The sequence below is a fragment of the Toxotes jaculatrix genome, chromosome 9, assembly GCF_017976425.1.
Source record: "Toxotes jaculatrix isolate fToxJac2 chromosome 9, fToxJac2.pri, whole genome shotgun sequence".
Lineage (NCBI taxonomy): Eukaryota > Metazoa > Chordata > Actinopteri > Toxotidae > Toxotes > Toxotes jaculatrix.
The window spans coordinates 28039314-28059197 of NC_054402.1; the positions used below are offsets into that span (position 1 = coordinate 28039314).

At 42.4% G+C, this 19884-nt stretch overlaps 1 protein-coding gene across 2 annotated transcripts; it reads left to right on the top strand.

Annotated features, from left to right (window-relative positions):
* The first annotated feature begins 396 nt into the window (after positions 1-396).
* On the top strand, positions 397-9930 carry tbx2b (T-box transcription factor 2b). Of its 2 annotated transcripts, none has more exons than XM_041045754.1 (7): positions 397-1410; positions 2481-2748; positions 4513-4665; positions 5933-6009; positions 6214-6383; positions 7360-7943; positions 8394-9930. In XM_041045754.1, exons 1-7 carry the CDS (start codon positions 1052-1054, stop codon positions 8841-8843), a joined length of 2061 nt encoding a protein of 686 aa, XP_040901688.1. In that variant the 5' UTR covers positions 397-1051; the 3' UTR covers positions 8844-9930. The 2 variants fall into 2 exon arrangements, with proteins under 2 accessions (XP_040901688.1, XP_040901689.1); XM_041045755.1 differs by having other exon boundaries at positions 4519-4665.
* Positions 9931-19884: the final 9954 nt, after the last annotated feature.

Genomic DNA, 19884 nt, shown 5'->3' on the forward strand with positions numbered 1-19884 from the left:
TAAACGGCTTCTCGCGTGGGGAACCTGGGGGCTGTATGAGTCTGAAGTCTGTGTGTACTCACAGCTAACATAGCCTGGGCTTAATGTGAGGCAAATCCAGCCCAAGCGTCAAAAAGAAAAAAAAAAAAACAAAAAACAAAACAGCCGATAACTTGGAATAATTACAAAGTCTATTTTTATAGAGAGCGACCGAGAGAGAAGCAGCTCTTTGAAATAAATATCTCCGGAATGTAGAGCATGAGCTGCGAGTCGAGGATTTACTGTTGTGCGTTGTTCTGAAAGACTGTGGTAAACGTAGAGAAGTGGAGCTGTTCCTCTGTATAAAGGTGAGTATTAAGACAGTGGACAGGTTGTTTTCTCCGGAGGCGACATAGTAAAAACGCAAGCCGAGAGAGGTGATGCCTCCACCGGCCAAGAACTGAGGGCTGACCCGGTGTTTGGCTTGGAAATGGGGGTGGGATTTCCCGATCTTTCCTGTCATTGGTTAATATTTTATTCTGTTGACATGTTTTCTTACTGCTAATGCTTCCGACACCTTCTTGTCCCCCCACCCCACCCCTCCTTCCTCTCCTAGAGTCTGGCCGGAGCTGTCAGAACCACGCCTATAGGGGCCCACAATTGGTCCAGAAAGCGTAAAATCAGCAATCAAAGGGGCTTGGTTCATTAGTGTTGGGGATGGAGGCAGGAAGGACATGTGAGATAGTCACAGATCTGCAGTGAACGGGGCCACATCTCTCCAGTCAGTGTGGGATGACTGAAGCAGAGAAACAGCTTATTTCTCGCAGAGGCACACAACGCAGCCGGGCTCTCCCTCCACAGCGCCGCTTCTACTGAAGGACTCGGCGGAGGAACCAAAGGAAAAGCACACCAACAACAACTCTGGGCTATTTTTCTTCACCCTGATAACGCGTTGTGGCAACGCGCTGTACTCTTCTGTACAGCTTTACAAAAAATTAACTGCTCGCGAAGCGCGGACCTACACTGGCTTAAGGTTGGGGGGAAATACCACTAAAAATATCCATTATTTCACTTGGTTTTTGTGGATGCACCGATGAGAGATCCAGTTTTTACAGGGACTGCAATGGCTTATCACCCTTTCCACGCACACCGGCCAACCGACTTCCCCATGTCCGCCTTCCTAGCGGCCGCTCAGCCTTCCTTCTTCCCGGCGCTCAGCCTGCCTCCCGGGGCGCTAACCAAGCCCATCCCGGACCACGGCCTGGCCGGGGCGGCGGAGGCTGGGCTCCACCCGGCTCTCAGCCACCATCAGGCGGCTCATCTCCGCAGCATGAAAAGCCTGGAGCCCGAGGAGGAGGTGGACGACGACCCCAAAGTTACACTGGAAGCCAAGGATCTTTGGGACCAGTTTCATAAACTCGGGACGGAGATGGTTATTACCAAGTCCGGAAGGTAAGAATTACTCAGAACTGTAATACCTCTCTTGGATACACCGAGAATATTTTATCCCTTGCATAACAAGTCCGGCAGTTGTCCGAATTTTAGCAGAGAATGAAACACAGTTGACAAGTTTAGAGCAGCTAAAAAAGCCATTTACTCACGTTATTCAGTGGCAGCCTGTGCGTCAGGCCTCTGCTAGTCTGCGCTCATTCCCCCACCGATTATTAGCCCGTTCAACGATTAATGAAAAAACACAAGAAAATTAGAAAATGCCACAAGAATATGTTCTGTTTATCTCGCATTATGCACTAAATAGAGCTTTTTTAAAAAGGAGTTCCTGTCCCACAGTTGTGGCCACAGTTGGGAGTTAAACTGGCTTCAACTGTGGAAGTGAGGGATGGAGTAAAACTCCAGTTTTATTTTGAAATACCTGCGATATTGTTTCCACACCGATCATGGACATCAAGTACATATTTGGGATATTTTGTTTATTATTTATTTTATTTTTATTTTCTATTTTCTGGTGGTGGTGGCAGGGGGAATGTGGCCTGAGCTTCAATCAGGTTTTATCTCCCAAACTGCATTCTGTTGAGGCAGCAGGCTTCTGGATTTTATAAACAGGCTGTCACTTCAAAAAGCAGGAACGTGAAGTGGTGTGGTCATAAATATACTACTCAGCTTTGTAGTGTAGGCATGGACAACACACACATACACATACACATTCACACACACACACACGGGCGGATAGAGACACTACAGACGCGCGCGCACACACACACACACACAGACAGACACACACACTATGGGTTTTCAGTGTTGCTTGCTGTCGCCTAATTGCGTGCAGCACTGGAGAATAATATCTGACAATTACAATATTTCCACTTGTCAGAGCGTCGTGTGTTTTGTGTGTTTTTTCTTTTTCTTTTTTTTTTTTCATGCGTCCGCGGCGCCTTCAACGCCTCTTTTGTCAGACTTGTTCAAGTCTTGCATGATAATCTGGTGTTGTGTTTTGGTTGAATCTCGGCGCGCATTGACTCCCAGTGTGTGTGTGTGTGTGTATTTGTGTGTGTTTCTCTCTCCAGGAGGATGTTCCCTCCGTTCAAAGTGCGAATAAACGGGCTTGATAAAAAAGCCAAATACATCCTGCTCATGGACATCGTGGCGGCAGACGACTGCCGCTACAAGTTCCACAACTCCCGCTGGATGGTGGCGGGCAAGGCCGACCCGGAGATGCCCAAGAGGATGTATATCCACCCGGACAGCCCGGCCACCGGCGAGCAGTGGATGGCCAAGCCTGTTGCTTTCCATAAACTCAAGCTGACCAACAACATATCAGACAAACACGGATTTGTAAGTAGTCTTTTTTGTTTTCGTTTTTTTTTTTTTATTTCTTTTGGTTTGAGCAGAGACATTTCTAGTGCTCTTTTTTGTTGTTGTTGTTGTTGTTGTTGTTTTGCTGCATGATGCGTTTGCTGTTGGCACAGACGGGACAGGTGGTGTTTTCAGGGGTTTTAAAGTTGAGATGAAAATTTGATGAAGTATATGGGAGGAAGTGGGTCCTCGTGGCATCAAAATAATAACACGAAAAACATGTGAAATAAATAAATCAGGGCACTATGCTGAGGCCCCCTGAACTTGTGTTGGGAAATAATGAAGCAGGATAAACACAAGTGTACAAAAACTACAACTGGTGCGTTAGAAAACATTCTTTTAAAATAGAATAGATGCGTTTGAAGATGAATGAAATACATTGGAGCTCGTCTTAATGTCCTAAGCTGTTGACACTTTGTCGCCACTTGACTTCCCATCGCCACTAACACACACACGCAGCTTATGTTTCCTTGTAGCTCTCCAGAATATTATCAGTCTGCATTTTCTCTCCCTGCGTCCAAATATATTCAAACCCAGGGCCCAACTGTGTGCAGCACAGGGCCTGGAGAATATGGCTGCACTCCCCGGCCCTTTTTATTCTCGGTTTGTCGTCGAGGTTCTACTGGTAATAAGAATAAGAATTAAAAAAAAAAAAACATTATAGTTGTGCTGAGCGTTAGCGAGGCGGGGGATTAAGTGGTGTATCATCAAATCAGGTCAGAGAGAAATGACGTGAAGTGAGCTTGAATGGCCGAGCCGACTGACGTACGAGTCTCATATCCCCTCCAGCCTGTAACCCAATACTGTAGTATTAATTTTATAGTATAGTATAATGTAGTATAGTATAGTATAGTGTATTATAGTAGGCCATAATATAGTCTGTGTTATTTTGATTCTATTCAGTCTATAGTGTTTTTATAGTAGCTATGTCGTGGTTGCTGCAATGTCTTTCTTTGTATCTAAAATATTTCCGCCTTGTAATTTTACATTATTGCACCTGTGTGTGTAATGATATGCACGAAAACTAAAAATAAACCTGCTTAGGAGCAAATGATAAATGTCTGAGAAGGTCCAGCTGAGGGCAGGCACAGTGTGCTTCCGACTGGAAACAAATTCTATATTTACATGTCAGTCACAATCTTAGACATATTTATCTATCTATAGATAGATAGATAAATATATGTTCATATGTTAGTATTCTAAATTTATGTGGAATGAACTCTATCTGTCATATTGATTATTCGTGAACCGGACATTATTCATGTCCGGTTTATTTTTTGGAATTCTAAAATAAAAATGAGACTGTATTTTATGGTAAAATGTATGTAAAGTCTTTGTGTGTGTCCAAACAGATCCCCAGGCTTTAATCCCAGTGTTAGTGTTTGTGGTGAATCTGACATGAATGAAAGAGAGGAAATATGTATCGTCTGTCCTGATAGAAACGGGATCAAATCCGGGTTTTTTGGTTTTTTTTTTTGTTTGTTTTTTGTTGTGCTGTGGTTCTGAGCCGTCATGACAACATGTGTGGCCTGGTCAGGTTTTTCCCTTTGCCCTGCACTAATTACAGACATGTCTGCTTACACAGTAATTATAACAGCATCAATAACAATGGCTTGGATGGATCCGCGTCAACATGTTCTGCCTAGTGTCGAGTTTTAATGTGGAGAAAACATCAAGAGATGTGACGCAAAATGTCGTGATGTTTGCTATAAAAAAAATGTGTGTGTGTGTTTGTGTGTGTTGGTCCAGACCATCTTGAACTCCATGCACAAGTACCAGCCCAGATTCCACATAGTGAGGGCCAACGACATCCTGAAGCTCCCTTACAGCACCTTCAGGACCTACGTGTTCCCGGAGACCGAGTTCGTGGCTGTGACAGCGTATCAGAACGACAAGGTGAGTCCGCTGTTCACACTCTGAACCCGGGGCCTCTAATATGGCTGCTATACTTTGCAAAATAAATGTCCTACATGCGTCCCCCTCCCCTCCCCCCAACACACACACACACACACACACACATCACCAACCCCCTGAAGACTTAATCTGATTTTGTAGGTCGCCTAATTTCCCTGCAGAGGACTCCCATGTCCCACTTGATTTATTTAATTGCCATTTTTGCCCGGATTTGTGAGTGTAGCAGATATTTCTAGCTATGAATTCAAACGTGCAGCCTCAGCGTTGTGTGGTGTGTTATCTGCTGCGAGGTATTCGTGGGCGACAAATGAGCTATTACCTTTATACCACGAGTGAATAAATTAGGCGTAAAAACGCTGGAGAGGATGGTGTGTTGTGTTGTGGTGCGGTATGGAACATGGCGCACATGGTCTTTTTTTTCTTGTTGTTGTTTTTAATTATTTTTTAACTTATAATTAAAAAAGAGCTCTTGACTTGAGGTTTTGTATATGTGTATTTTTTTTATCATTATAAGCCCCTTCGCTGACTCTTTATCCTTTTCCATGAAGTTAATTGGAACTCGTGTCCAGGAGGCTCGTGTGAGGTGGGCTGGGTGCGGGTGGTTGCAGGGAGGAGGGGGGGGGGTCTTGTTGTAAAAGTTTATGGCGAAGAGTCACAATCGATTACAGGGCATTTAAAAGCGCTGGTCACCCTGCAGCCACAGTGGGCAGATGGTGCAAGAACTCTCTCTCTGCTCAAGTGGCAAACGCCTGAAGCGTCTTTTTGAAGGGGGCCACTGAGGGCCTCCAGGAGCCTAGAACATGCAGGCCCCCTTTGCCGGCTCATTGCCCCCGTACGTGGAGCCACACCGGCCTCCTCCACATCAGGACATATGAACGTGAAGCAGCACTGATCCAAACCGCATTATTAATTATTGATGTGATAGTCATCTGTTCAAGTATTGCTCCCCTTTCCTTTCTTTTCTTTTTTTTTTTTTTTTTTTTTTTTGCTGGGGGAGCGGAGGCTTGTGTGGCCCCACAGAGAAATATTTCGTGGCAGGATTCCTCTCCAGGGGCCTATGAGAATAACGCCCCATCATAACGCTTTTTATTAATAATGCAAATCCGAGGTTCGCCGTGGCTCCTGTCCAGTGCGTTTCTGCGAGGTCGAAACACGCTGTTTTCCTAAATGTGGGCCAGGTGAAGACAAAAAGGACACACACTCTGGTTCCACGGCTCTAAAATGAAGCCTGTCCCTGTGTTTTCCACAGATCACGCAGCTGAAGATCGACAACAACCCTTTCGCTAAAGGATTCAGAGACACTGGGAACGGAAGGAGAGAGAAAAGGTATCAAACTGCACAACACCTGCGCAAACTACAGCATGTGTGTGTGTGTGTCCACCATCTTTACATTTTGCAAGGTGGTGGTGTCACAGCGTAACGACATCCCAAACTATTATTATTATTCTTATTCTTATTCTTATTCTTATTATTATTATTATTATTATTATTATTATTATTATTATTATTATTATTATTATTATCTTGCAGAAAACAGCTGACCATGCCATCGCTGCGGATGTATGAGGACCAGTGCAAGGCGGACCGAGAGGGCGCAGACTCGGACGCCTCCTCCAGTGAGCCTCCGGCCGGCAGGGACACCGTCCACTCCCCGCTGGGAGCCGGTACCAGCCCACTGAGGTTCAGCAGACCCAGTCGAGGTGAGATAACATAGTTTCTTTTTTTTTTTTTAATCTGACATGTTTGGGCCCCACGTATGAGCCAAGGCTTAAATCCAGCCTTTGACAGCCCTGAGGTGAAATAACATGTATAACGTTTTATTATTATTATTATTAATATTATTAAATGTAAATGGATTCATTTAAACTGTGTTAAATTGGCTGAAAGGTGACATAATTAAGTGGAGGAAATAAGCAGCTATGTGAGGACAATCAGTTGGACTGAATGCACAATTCAATTATTTATTCACTGATTTATTTATTTTCATTAGTCTAATTTAGGTGGTGCATGCATTTCGAAATATATCACATTCATCTTAGAGAGAAAAAAAAATCATATTCCTAGTGGATTTGTTTTGGCCTGTGCGTCCCACACTATCAATGAATCAATCAATCAATCAATCCATCTATCAATCAGCCAATCAGCCTGACCACCTAAGATCAGCCAGTGTACCGATTTATTTCATTCAATTCCACTAAGACTGAATATTTTATTTGAGGTTTATGATGCAGGAACAGACAGTGTTTGTATTATATGAAACAACAATGTGTGTAAACCTGGCTTTTGACTGATGTGAGATATGATATTTAAATGTAAATGTCTAGTGGAGAACAAACGGTGTGTAAAACTGTTTTACTTCCTTTCATTTATCAAGCTCATTTATTTAACACAATCTGAGCCGCTCTTAGGTTTTTAACAGACACTGTTGTTTATTTTAATGTGCTGATTTTTCTCATGTTTGCAAACTCAAAAGCGTTTGACAAATAATTCAAAGGATTTTTTTTTTATTGCTCTGAAAAATTAAAAGCTGTACAATTAAAATGTACACCACCATGTTTTCGTTGTGTGTGTGTGTGTGTGTAGATTATTGGTGTGTATTTGTGTGATGGTTGGGGATGAGGTGATAAATGGTTAAACATTGTTCTTTCCTCCTCCCCTGTGATTCCTGCGTCGTAGATGAAAAAACATGCACTGACAGCGAGCAGGAGTTGGAGCATCAGGACGAGCACTGCACCGCCTCCAACAGCCCGGGACCTGAACCTGTGTCCCCCTACAGCTCCCGGTGCGAGGACCGCATACGTGACAGGCCTAGCGTGGAAAAGAAGGACGACTCCATATTCAGTATAAGGAACCTTGAGAAGGACAAAGCAGAGAGCAGGCACAGGAAGGACACCACGGACGCACTGACAAAGGACTCTGAGGCCGGAGGCATCAGTGCCAGTAAGGACGCGTTCTCCCCTCTCATGGTCCAGACTGAGAGCCCCTCGCACTTCAGCCCAGGCCACTTACAAAGCCTGGCTCTGTCTGGCCTGCACAGTCAGCAGTTCTTTAACCCTCTGAACACCGGATCGCCACTGTTGTTTCACCCCGGGCAGTTTGCCATGGCCCCCGGAGCCTTTTCTGCTATGGGCATGGGGCATCTTTTGGCCTCTGTATCGGGAGCAAGTGGTTTGGAAAATGGCAGCCTCTCCGCCCAGGGCACAGGAGGAACCCCCAACCCCTTCCCCTTCCATCTGTCCCAGCACATGCTCGCCTCTCAGGTAAGGAAGGTCATCCAGTCAGAAAATGCCTGTACACCTGTAGCACCGAGCTGATGGCAGCAAGACAGGAACTATGTGGAGCTTTGCAGTGAGAGCTTAGACTGTACAACACCAACAATACTTAATGTTGCGTGAATCAGAGCTGGCTTTAATTTAGTGCTGGAAACAAGTAAAGCAAAATTTCATGTATTTGCTACCTGCAAACATGTGCTGGACCTGTGTGTATTTCTATTAAAACATGAGGGTTCAATAAAAGCTACAAGTACATATTTGAAACATTTTATCAGGCATCTGTGCAAAGTTTAAAAAGAATTTCAACTCAAGGAATAAAATGTTTCTTGGTTTTGTATCAGATGTGTATTTTCATATAGAAATAATCTCAGTTAACCACTTGACTGGAAATGATGTGTGCAACTTTGACAAACAAATCTTTCCTCTTTCATATTGCAGGGCATCCCAATGCCTCCATTCGGAGGTCTTTTCCCATACCCTTACACCTACATGGCAGCAGCTGCAGCGGCGGCCTCGGCCTCAGCCCTACCCACCACCAGCACCTCCAGCCCGCTCTCCAGGAATCCCTTCCTGGGCTCGTCCCGGCCTCGGCTCCGCTTCAACCCTTACCAGCTCCCAGTGTCGCTGCCTCAGAGCTCCAGTCTGCTCACCACCGGTCTGTCCAGCAGCCTCAACGCAGGCTCCGAATCCTCCAAACCGGGCAGCAGAGAGGCCAGCCCAGCCCCGGAGCACCACAGCAACCACAAGACAGGAGGGTCAAGTGGGAGGGCTGCGTCCCCCAAAACCTCCATGAAGGACTCTGTGAATGAACTGCAAAGCATCCAGAGACTGGTGAGCGGCCTGGAGGGCCAGAGGGAGCCCTCCCCGACTGCAGACTCTCCCAAGTGATGAAGACTCTCTGTTTGGGATGAAGTCTTGGCTTGAATACCAGAGGACTATAAGTGCATATGTCCTGTACAGCACATTACAGAGAGTAGGATGAGGGTTGGACCGATAAGGGTCGGTGAAGGCTGATAACTGATATTTTTTGGAACAAAGCTGCAGATTGAATGAAATTTAGTCCATATAAATAACTTTAACCTTTTTTTTTTAAATTCACAAGCACTGAAGGTTTCCTCCAGAGCTGACCTATAGAAAGAGTGGAAAGCCTGTTTAGATCTTGACCATCATCAGGCACCAGAACTCTGCCTCGAGTCCCGGTGTTTTAGGCCGACCACCTGAGAAACTCTGGAATACATTTCTACATTGATGGAATAAGAATTCATTGACAAAAAAAATTTATAAGTACATAAATGAAATGTGCAAAGGAAAAAAAACACTAAATAATCTTTTAGAAATATAATAAAAGAAAAACCTCTTCAGTTCAAGGTGTCATAAAGACTAACACTGATCATTTCCACTACAAAAACAAATGCAATGAATCAAATTTCATCAGAGGTGGACCACACGAGGCCAGTATCGGCCCCAGTATATCGGTATAACCTGCCTGAGAGCCCGCAGCTCCTCAGACTGAGCGGCGCGCGGTGGAGAGGGCGCGCTGAGTGCGGTTAACCTGAAGCATCTGAGCATCCGGGGCCTGCTTCAGAAAACACCAAGGCCCGATTCCCTAGCAGGAGCCTCGTCCCGCGGCGACAGACAGGTCTCAAGCTGCATCCAAAAACTTTTGTTTTCCGGGCCTGATCATTTCAAAAGGGATGGAAGGTGAACGATCCGTCTGCGAGAGAAAGAACCGTTTATCATTTCATGCCAGACAAAAAAAAATAATAATAATAATAAAATGTTTCTGAAATATTTATGTAATTAAAAATAAAAAAATCTGTAAATAAAGCTAAGATCCAAGAATATGCAATTGGTATTAATTTATTCAAGGCTGTATATTATCATGTATATATTTCGAATTTAACTCGTTGCTTTTTTTTTTTTCTCCTCCTCCTCCTCCTCCTCCTCTCATTTTACATGACCATATACTGTAAATTAAAGCTATTTAGCGCTTGTTGGTTTGAAAAACTGTATGATGAAGCATTTGCTGATTTTTAGGAAACGTGTGTGCCATGTTTTAGTCTGCATCCACCGACAAATACAGAGGAAACAGAGAAAGAGCTCCACAAGGATTCAAAAAGAAAAAAAAAAAAAAAAACACCTCAGGTTATTTCACTCCAGCCAGGAGACATTCAAAGCAATTCCTCCTATGGGCGCATCATTCATATCTATTCATAAATATATTTAAAGATGAAAGTATCTTGTTTATGCTGGTTGTCCGGGTTTTTTTTTTTTTTTTTTTTTTTTTTGATTGTCTCACAATTTCAATAAAAAATCGTTGTGCTGAAAGCTCGCGGGCCTATCATCCTTATTATTATCCTTATTTTTATTGTTGTTCCAATCATCTAATTATGTCAAAAAGCAGATGTAGAAATTTATAGAGTTTTTTTAATGAAGTCATCAATGGTACACACACACTCACACGCTGCTGTATTCCAGCGGGGCGGGAGCGCCCTCTGTCGGTCCAGTATTTAAGAGGAAGTTAAAAAAAAAAAAAAAAAAAAAAAAGCAGCTTCTGCCTTTTTGCTTTGTTGCATTTGGTAAATATTATTCGGTTTAATTCACGCTATTAAAAATACATTCAAATCAGATGGTGGAATTTGTGGGTGGAGCTTTTTTTTTTTTTTTTTTGCATAAAGGCTTACAGCTATGGATATTAAACATATTCTTATTCTAAGCTTTAATTGACCGACACAACAAAGGAAACAGCTTTGATGTTATGATTTTCTACACTCATTTCCAGCAGTTGCACAGACGCAGGAGCAGTAGTAGCGTCAGCAGTAGATGCATTAATTTGTATTTCTGTTAAATCGAGTATGTCTCCCGCATGCACGGCCGTCCAGGTCTATTTTGAGCAGGCCCTCAGTCACCGTCAATCAGCATTTCCTTTAGTATTGTGTGGCCCTCGGTATTTTTAGAAAGAGTCGAGTAATGTAAGTATTTATAGGGAAGAGCTTTCTCTGCTGCGCTCACACACATCCTCTGCAGCCGGACACCAACTGTAAACTGTTGCCTTTTTAACTCAGCTGGGAGCTTATCAGGGGAATATTGGGCTTGAACATAAATTCCACCTTTACACATGTTTTTACTCGCGGAAATAAACTTATCATGGCTTTTGTAATAGGCCAAATATGTCACGATGTTCCGAGTTTAAACAAGCAGCAATAACTAACGAGGCCTGTGTGTGACTGCTTATTTCTTTTCTAACATATTAGACAATTCAGTTTGTCTGTTGATTTTCTCTGAAAATATTTTTACATATATACTTTTTTATTTCTTATTTTTTTGTCAAAATGTGAACCAGTGTGTGTGTGTGTGTCTGTGTGTGTGGGTGCGCGTTCAGGCCTGTATGAGAGCATGATGCAGCAGCAGCATTGTGTGTGATAGTCTGTGTGTACATGTGTGTCTCGGTTTAAAGGGTTAAGCAGGGGGAGTTTAGGGCAGCAGACAGCCTTTTGTCCGGGACCCGGCGCCTGTCGCCTGCCTGCCGGCCACAGCCTCCACACCGCCCCGCTTCCTAATTAGAGTCCCCCCCTCCTCCTCCTCCCCCACCACCTCCTCCCCTTCTTCTTCATTTTCTTTTCTTTCTGCAGCGATAATCACAAAACTCTCATTCTATTACAGGGGCCATTGTTGCCACTCTGTTATCTTCAATTAACAGAGAGAGCGACTCGACCTCGCACTCTGGGAGAAAAAAGTATTTGTCTAAATCAATCAGTCTATGAGTGATCAATAGGCTCCCGTGGAGGCCCCGTGGGTCATAACTAATGGCTGGTGACGGCGTGGGGTAAAAAGGCCAAGATTATTCACAACTTTGTTAAATGATCAGTGTGGGTCTATGTTGTTATTTAAGCTTTTGCAGGCCCACAGAAGAAGTTACGCAGTTGGTTTCAACGCAGGAGACAAACAGCACCTTTCCTTTGCTTTGTGTGTGTGTGTAACCTAAACAACATCACAGAGGGCTGGCCTTCACTTTCTATCTTCTCTGCTTATTGGGTGGGATCTAGTTTCACATCAGTCAGCATGTCCTAGATTACACATACACAAATATTCTGCATATAAAGTTACTCATATAACTGCATATGAAGACACTGGTGGTTTGTTGACATGTTCAAGTTTTTTTCTACAGTTTCTGCGGTTGTACATGTGGTAAAACAGACATAAACTGGAGTGTAGCTGTGCTATCAGATTCAGTATTGTAGGTTATAAATACACGTGCTTTGAAATTTGAAGTTAGAAGGTAACTAAATATATTTATTCACTTACTACTTAAGCTAAACGTTGAGGTCGTATTTTCATTTTAGGCTATTTAATACTTCTATTCATTTCATTCAGAAGTAAATTTTATACTTTTACTCACCTGACAGCTGTGCGAAGATCAGCTCATGAATATGATGCGTTTTCATTAAGGAAAATACCAAATGTTTAATTAGTTGATATTAGCACCAACACAATAAGCAACAACATGAGAACCCTGCATACACACTAATGCATCAAAAATGATAAATACAACACTGACAGGACACTTCTTACCCACTTTATACTTTCTTTTTACTGTTGATACTCAGGAATATTTTATGTATGTTTGCTTTTACTCAAGTAAAAATTTGACTTGGCACTTACATGCACTGGAGTATTTTTGTGTTGCATTGTACTGCAATGAATATTTTTTTTCCCCCACTTCTAATAAAATGATCAATTGATTTCGGGATTGGAAAATTCAGAAGTTTTTGTTGCAATCATTTCAAACGTAAATGAGTTTAATTCAAGTAAGAAATGATGCTTGTGTGTGTTTTTCCACTGGGCCTGTTTTAATGTTCTGTTCTGTTCTGATGTTGGGTTTTGTTTTTAAGGATATATATATATATATATATATATCCTTAAAAAAAAATATATATATATATATATGTGTGTGTGTGTGTGTGTGTGTGTGTGTGTGTGTGTGTGTGTGTGTGTGTGTGTGTGTGTGATTTGCTGTGTGAGATTATAATAAAATTAAACAATGGGGAAGGAAAAGGCGATCCCTGCTGCTGATGACCCTCAGAAACCTCCATCTGATCCCTGTGGACTCTGACTGATTTGGATCATTTGAAGCCTAAAACCTGCTGGATCTTAGACCTGAAACAGTTTGAAGCCAATACTGAAAATATGCCCTTGTTTTAGTCTTTCTGAGCAGCTAAATAAACTCCTGAAACAGCTTTTAGACAGTGGAAACAGTTCCGTAACATGTGCTGTGTCTAAGTTGTGACAAGCAGACAAGATGAGTTTGTGAATGAAAGGCCAGTATTGGTGCGGTGTATCGGTCTGACAGTGCTGGGAATCAGCCCAGAAACCTGTATGGTGTCTACAGAGTGCATATTGTTATGCTGCGGCTCTTGCAGGCTGCTCTCTCTCTCTGCTACTGACAGCGCAGGCAGCCTATTGGGTGCTCGGCTCAGGTGTGGCCGTCACGCTGGTTCACAATGGAGTGGGAGGGCGGGGGGGGGGGGGTCCAATCACAGGCCCCTGTTCGCCTTCATGAGGAGGCAGGGAGGAGGAGGAGGGAGAAAACACACAGTCTCTAACCTCACTGCAAACACTCCCACAAGCCTCTCACACACAGACACACATAAAGGTGGAAAACACAAAGGCAAAGTTATTCATTTTGTGAAACACTTCATCAGCTACAGGAGATGTGCTAAAAGGAAAAGTGCAGAATGCTTTGAGTTAACTCCAACCATCAGTGCAAAAGATCCATTACAAACACCTAATAAACACACCTATAAAATGCACCTATAACAGACCAATCACACGGGCCACCAGAGCTGCAAATTCAACATGTATGTATACAGTGAAAGAGAAGAATACTGTACCACTGACCCTGCAATAATCATATCCGATGAATAAAGTTTCCCATAAAATACTGTGTGTACAAAGCTTTTATCTGCTACCACATAAACAATCACAATGACCCATCAGGCTGATTGTAATGGTAGTGCGCTCAAAGCAGGCGAAACAATACATGTAACCAGTCACACTGAGCGTACACGCCTGTGAGTATGTGAGTCCCACTTTTTGGACAGTTTTGGAGCCACAGCATGTAGGCCCGTCGCCCCCTCCTGGACACTGAGGAAGGAGAAAGGAAGTCCACGTCTTCTTTCTGGGGAGCACAGACCCTGGTGAGACTTCAGCTCTGCTATTAATACAGCAGTGATTTCACTTTTGTTGTCTGACTCCTTCACAGACTGCTGCTCTTCATCATCTTGCACACACAGGGTCACTTCCTCTAACACCATGTTGCCACGCCAAGTTTTGAAGCTAGGATACAAAAGCACTGATACCTGTAGAATGTAAGTGGAACAGCAGACATTAGTGATTGCTGTGAAGGTAACTTTTTTATATATTTGTATTGTTTGGATTATGCACTGTACAGGACCTTTTCCTGTAAATTATTGATTTATTCCGTGTCTTTGTTTGCTTTGTGCAGTTCAGGGTCAACAGTGGCTGGATCCTTTCCCAGCATGCACTGTGAAATACACAGCCAGCTCTCTTATAATTCATGCTTTCTCTCATTGTTTTCAAAATAAAATACACTCATAGGTCAGATATACACAACCACTTTTCTTTTCAATTATTTAATTTTTTTAGTTTCAATGCAGGTTGATTGTTTGTGCACGTGTCTTAAATGGTAACACACACACACACACAAGCTAGGTTGGCCAGCAGTGTCTCCACCAGTAGATGGTCACATCTCCACCAGTACGACTTACAAAAGAAACAACCACTAGGTGGCATACTTACTTACTTTACAGCCATCATCAGTGGCATTATCAAATACAGTATAATGCATGTGTCTGAGCACAATATCCATTGAAGGAGAACAAACTACAGCAAACAGTGATATTTATGGAGCTGTTGTTTTATTTTGAAAGACTGAATCACTATTTATATTTCTGTCCATGTTCAAGTCTTCAGGAAACGCACACAGGGGCACTGATCCAACTATCAGGCTATAAAGAGTGAATATCTGCATCATGTGACTGTACAAAAGTCAAGTGTGGACATTTAAAAATTTTAAATTGGATTAGAAATCTGTAATATAATCATTGAAAAAAACCAAAGGTTTTAGAAATGACTCAGGAGTAAATATGATGTATATCAGGAAATGTATTTTTTATTTTTATTTTTTTTCGGGATTGGGCACAAAGTTAGTCAGTGTGTGAGAGATGTTATGTGCAAATGTGTGTTTGTGTAACTCCAAAAAAAACCAAGAATCTTTTTTATCATTCATTCTTTCTAAGGCCATTTGTTTGCTCATCTGATATGTCTTATTTAGAGTTTATTAGCTATGTATCTCACAGATCTTGTTTGCTTATTTCTCAAACAGGTGTCACTCTATACTCTTGACTGAATTTTAATGCTTGATTCTAACACATATTGTAAATAAAACAGAATGTCAGATGAGGCTGAAACCCCAGAAAAGAGGAAATGAACACTTTAACACAACAGGTTAATGTAACAGCGCGTGTAGCAGGTTCGTGCAACTGTGCGTGAAACCTCGAGTCAAACACGGTGGTGGAAGCATTCAGGTGTTGGTGATGTTTTGCCTGTTGCGGTGCTGCTGATTTTCACAGAATGAACTGTACACTGGCCGTGGAGCACTGCCAACCTGTTTAGCCAATTTACTGCATCAGAGATCTGTCTGGTTCCAAGACAGAGTGGCGAGTGGTGGGCAGCACGGCTTTCGACTCACCCTCAAAGGTGAAACATCCCTTCTCTGAAAGAGCTCCGAAATAACATGGACTCCATCTGAATTGATGCCCAGTAGAGTGTAAGTAGACAAAAGACCAAACGTAGGATTTTCAGTGAATACTAGCAACCTTTTCTTGTATCTAATGTTAGTTAGGACTTATATAACCCTGTTGGAGGAAAACCATTTGACTAAAATAATTTTTGCTTCTTCCGTCGACATGCTAGATGACTTAGGGTTTGAACTCTGCTGTATAAGTACCTATTTGCACGCAATCTTGGTTGTTCCACAGCATACATTACTGCATGATTTGGAATAAATATAACATGTAAGGGCTCTATGTACAGACTATGTGTCATGGTACATCCTCCTATGACCTGCTGCTCTGGAGACAAATTACAAACTGAAAGATGTTGAACGGAAAAGCCATAAATCAGAGCAAAGCCAAACACTGCGGGGCAGCTAATGAAGTGGCTGTAGAAGGCCACGCTGGACGACCTACATCTTGTCACTCATTACTGCTAAAGGAAACAGCGGAGGCTACGCTTGGACACGGCTTTTACTGGTCCTAGATCAAACAGCAGAGAGTGCCTGCACCCACCGCTCTCCAAGCCCAAATCACAAACACAGTGCAAGCCTGTCGCACATCCAGGCCTTTGCAGAAGTGGGCTTTTGATCATGGCAGAGTCCTCGAGGATGTGTAGAAAGAGGAACTATGTGGGGATCTGTGCATCTGACCCCAAAGAAATCATTTGCTCTGATGGCACTAAGAGGCCTGGCCTCCACACACTGGGCTGACACGGAGATGAACACAGGAGATTAGCTAAGACTAACAGTCCCTGTCATGATGAACGAACGCCTGGGCCGAGTCAAGACGCTGAGACTAAACCCGCCAGCTCTTCTAAAAACATACAATCCCCCCCAACACTTGTCCAAGCTCAGACACATGTAAAATACACCCACGCCTGCTTAGATAAACTCTGAGCTGCACCACAGACGTGCAGTGTACTCAGACTGGAGTTTGACTGATGCTGCTTCTTCTTTGGAAACAAAGACAGTATGCAGTATTTATAAGTGTTGTTTATTACTAAATGACATGTTAGCCTGCTGTAAACATGACCATTTCAGTGTGTGTGATGTTTTGGGAAAGTAAAGGCACAGCCATGTTATTACTCTGCTTTGCCGCTCTGCTGATTGTTTGATCATCCAGTGCTGTTCATGCTGAACCGAAGCTACCGATGGGTTTTATTTAGAGTTGAAAATGTCTCCTGTTTTTCCAGGGGAAAAAAATCCACCATACACAACCTGCACAGCAGCAAACACATGCATATAACACATGCAGAGAGCAGCTGGTGAACATAGTGGAACATATAGCAGCTAAAGAGACTGATGTTTCCCTCTGTAGTTGGTGGAGACCAAAACAGAGCTCAAAGAGGAGTCAGTATTAGACTTATATTCATCAGGTGGTCAGAAACACAACTCTTTGTTTTCTCTTTTGCTGAATCTATCTATCTATCTATCTATCTATCTGACAAACCATGTGTCAGAGCAAATGAGACAAACATAACAAAACAAATGACTCAGTATACATGCATACACACATGTATACTGAGTCATTGAGGCAGTAAAAGGGAAAAAAACAGAACAGCAGGAGGGATCAGACTATTCAGCCACTACTGCTGAGACTCACTGTTCACTGTGACTCATCAAAAGTGAGTCACTCACAGTGAATTAAACACTCCTGTGTATGGCCCTGTGTCATGTGCAGGTGTGGCACACATGGAACCCTCTGATCAGTGTGATCAGTAACAATCAGATAAATGAGGCTGCTAAAAATGTACATCATGCCTTTATTTTGAAACCACCTGTCCTGAAACTTTGCACAATGGGACAATTTGGAATTCCTTTGGATCTTCAGACCTAATTCTGACTGGGCGTGTGTCATGTGAAGTCAAAAACCTTTCCCAAAAGACTTCCCAACAAAGACACTGTCACAAACCAGGCAACAAGAATGTAATAAGAATGACAATACATCTGCTATTACTCTAAGGTAAAGACTCATTTACAGCAAAACCTTCCTGAGTCAAAGTGCTGACTGATGGTGACTTGGTACAGGGATTTTTGCATTGATTCAAAAATCGTGTACCTCCATTTCTTGGTCTGATTTCTGTTGGCGTGCCAGTTTCCATAAAGCGTGTTGAATCTAAAGACGTCTCACATCAACACATGGGTTTCCCATCCTGCACAATGGTATTTAGAAACAGTATTAGTATTGCATTTCAATGCACTAATACATGCTTGCAACAATAGGGATGAAAATACAAATGTATGTCACAAACCAGACAACAAGAATGTAATAAGAATGACAATAATCATAAGAATAATAACAACATTTATATTTACAATGACACAAGAAATAAAAATCTACAGTGAACTGACAGTAGCAGCTGTTTGTTACTAATCTTGTACAAATCTTTAGAATCTGTTTTACAAATCTGTTTTACATTTGGCTCAGAAGACAAGGGCGAGATCTGCCTTCATTTCAGTCTCTGGGTAAGAAACTAATAACACATTTTTGTGCGTTATCTGCTCAGTAATAAAACCTACATAAAACAGAGAAATTCTTTCTTTATTCTAGATATTTTTGCCGTTCCATACAGAGGTTAATATTAACTTCTCTGAAGACTTTAAAGCTGGTTTTGTATGGTGGTCCCAAAGGACACAGCCCATAAATGCAACTCATTTAAAACACATACAAGTAGAGAAACATATGCAATAAGAACTGCTACGCTGGAAGTGCTCCAGGACACTGTGGCGAGTGATGAGCTGAGATGTGAGAGGAAACCCTTGAGACCAGTGGTCATCTCAGCAGCTCACAGTCCTGCTCCTGAGGTGCACCGGCTGGTCAGTGTGCACTGTCCTGACAGGGGAAAACAGTCTCAATAAGCCCCTTTGGTTATTTACTGGTGGTGCTGTTGTCCATAGTGTTTTAGTGTGTGTTATAATTATTTTTGGAAGATAAAATATGGTCTAAAAGATTAAATACGAAATTTGTTGCTCCCAGCATGTCTGAAGATAAATACATAATAAATACATTTTATTTGACAGTTTAACAACAGTTCCTTTCATAGCGTCGCTGCCTCTGTGAACACTGTGGTTCTTATGTACAGATATTGTACAGATATGTCACCACATTTCAATAAAAATTAAAAAAATGAACAGCAGATGCAGCGGGCTACATTAAAGTTCACTTTAGTTTTTTTTCTTTTTTTTTTAAATACACCCACCAAACATCTTATTAGGAACGCATGCACACCTGTTTATTCATGCAGTTATCCAATCAGCCAATCAGCATTATATCATGCAGATACAGATCAGGAGCTTCAGTTAATGTTCACACTAAACATCAGGATGAGGAAACATTGTGATCTCAGGCACTCTCATATATGAGCAAATGATGATCAGCCACATGTTACACTATTTATACACATCAGTAATCACATTGGAAGAGACTGATCAATAAAGTTTTGAGAAGATATACACTTTATCTATCAAGAATAAATCACATTGTCACAATCATTTCATGAGAAGAGGTAAAATAGATTTTTAATATGACCCGACTAAAGTATAAAGCTAGAAAATGCTGGAGTGTCTCTGATCATCCATCCATGCAGCCTGATGGATCTGTCAGGAAGAATATAAGCTTCCCAAATCCAGGTGTGCAAAGGTTTTATTTCCTCAAGAAGATTACATTTTCACACACAACAGTCATACAAATACGAATGCACACAGGCACATACATGAAGAAACAGTGTGGGGAGCTTCTCTCTTCCCTCCACTACATGCAGGGTTTTTGTCCTCCATGAGAACAAAGACTTATCACAAGGGGGGGGGGGGGGGGGGAGTCTTTTGAAAAACATTTTAGATGACTGCTCACAAGTCACTCACACCCAATAAAACCAGATGTAGTGAAGTGCAGCAAGACAAACGGCTGCCCAGCTTTTACCTCCAGCGGCAGAGTAAAGATGGCCAAGTTCTCCAGAGAGGGTGGGGGACAAAAACTAGTTCCTATAAAAATCCCTGAGTCCCATTTAACTTTAATGACTTGTACCGAACAATGAAAAAGACTTCAGACAAGCTTGTCCTTGTCACAAGCGTCTG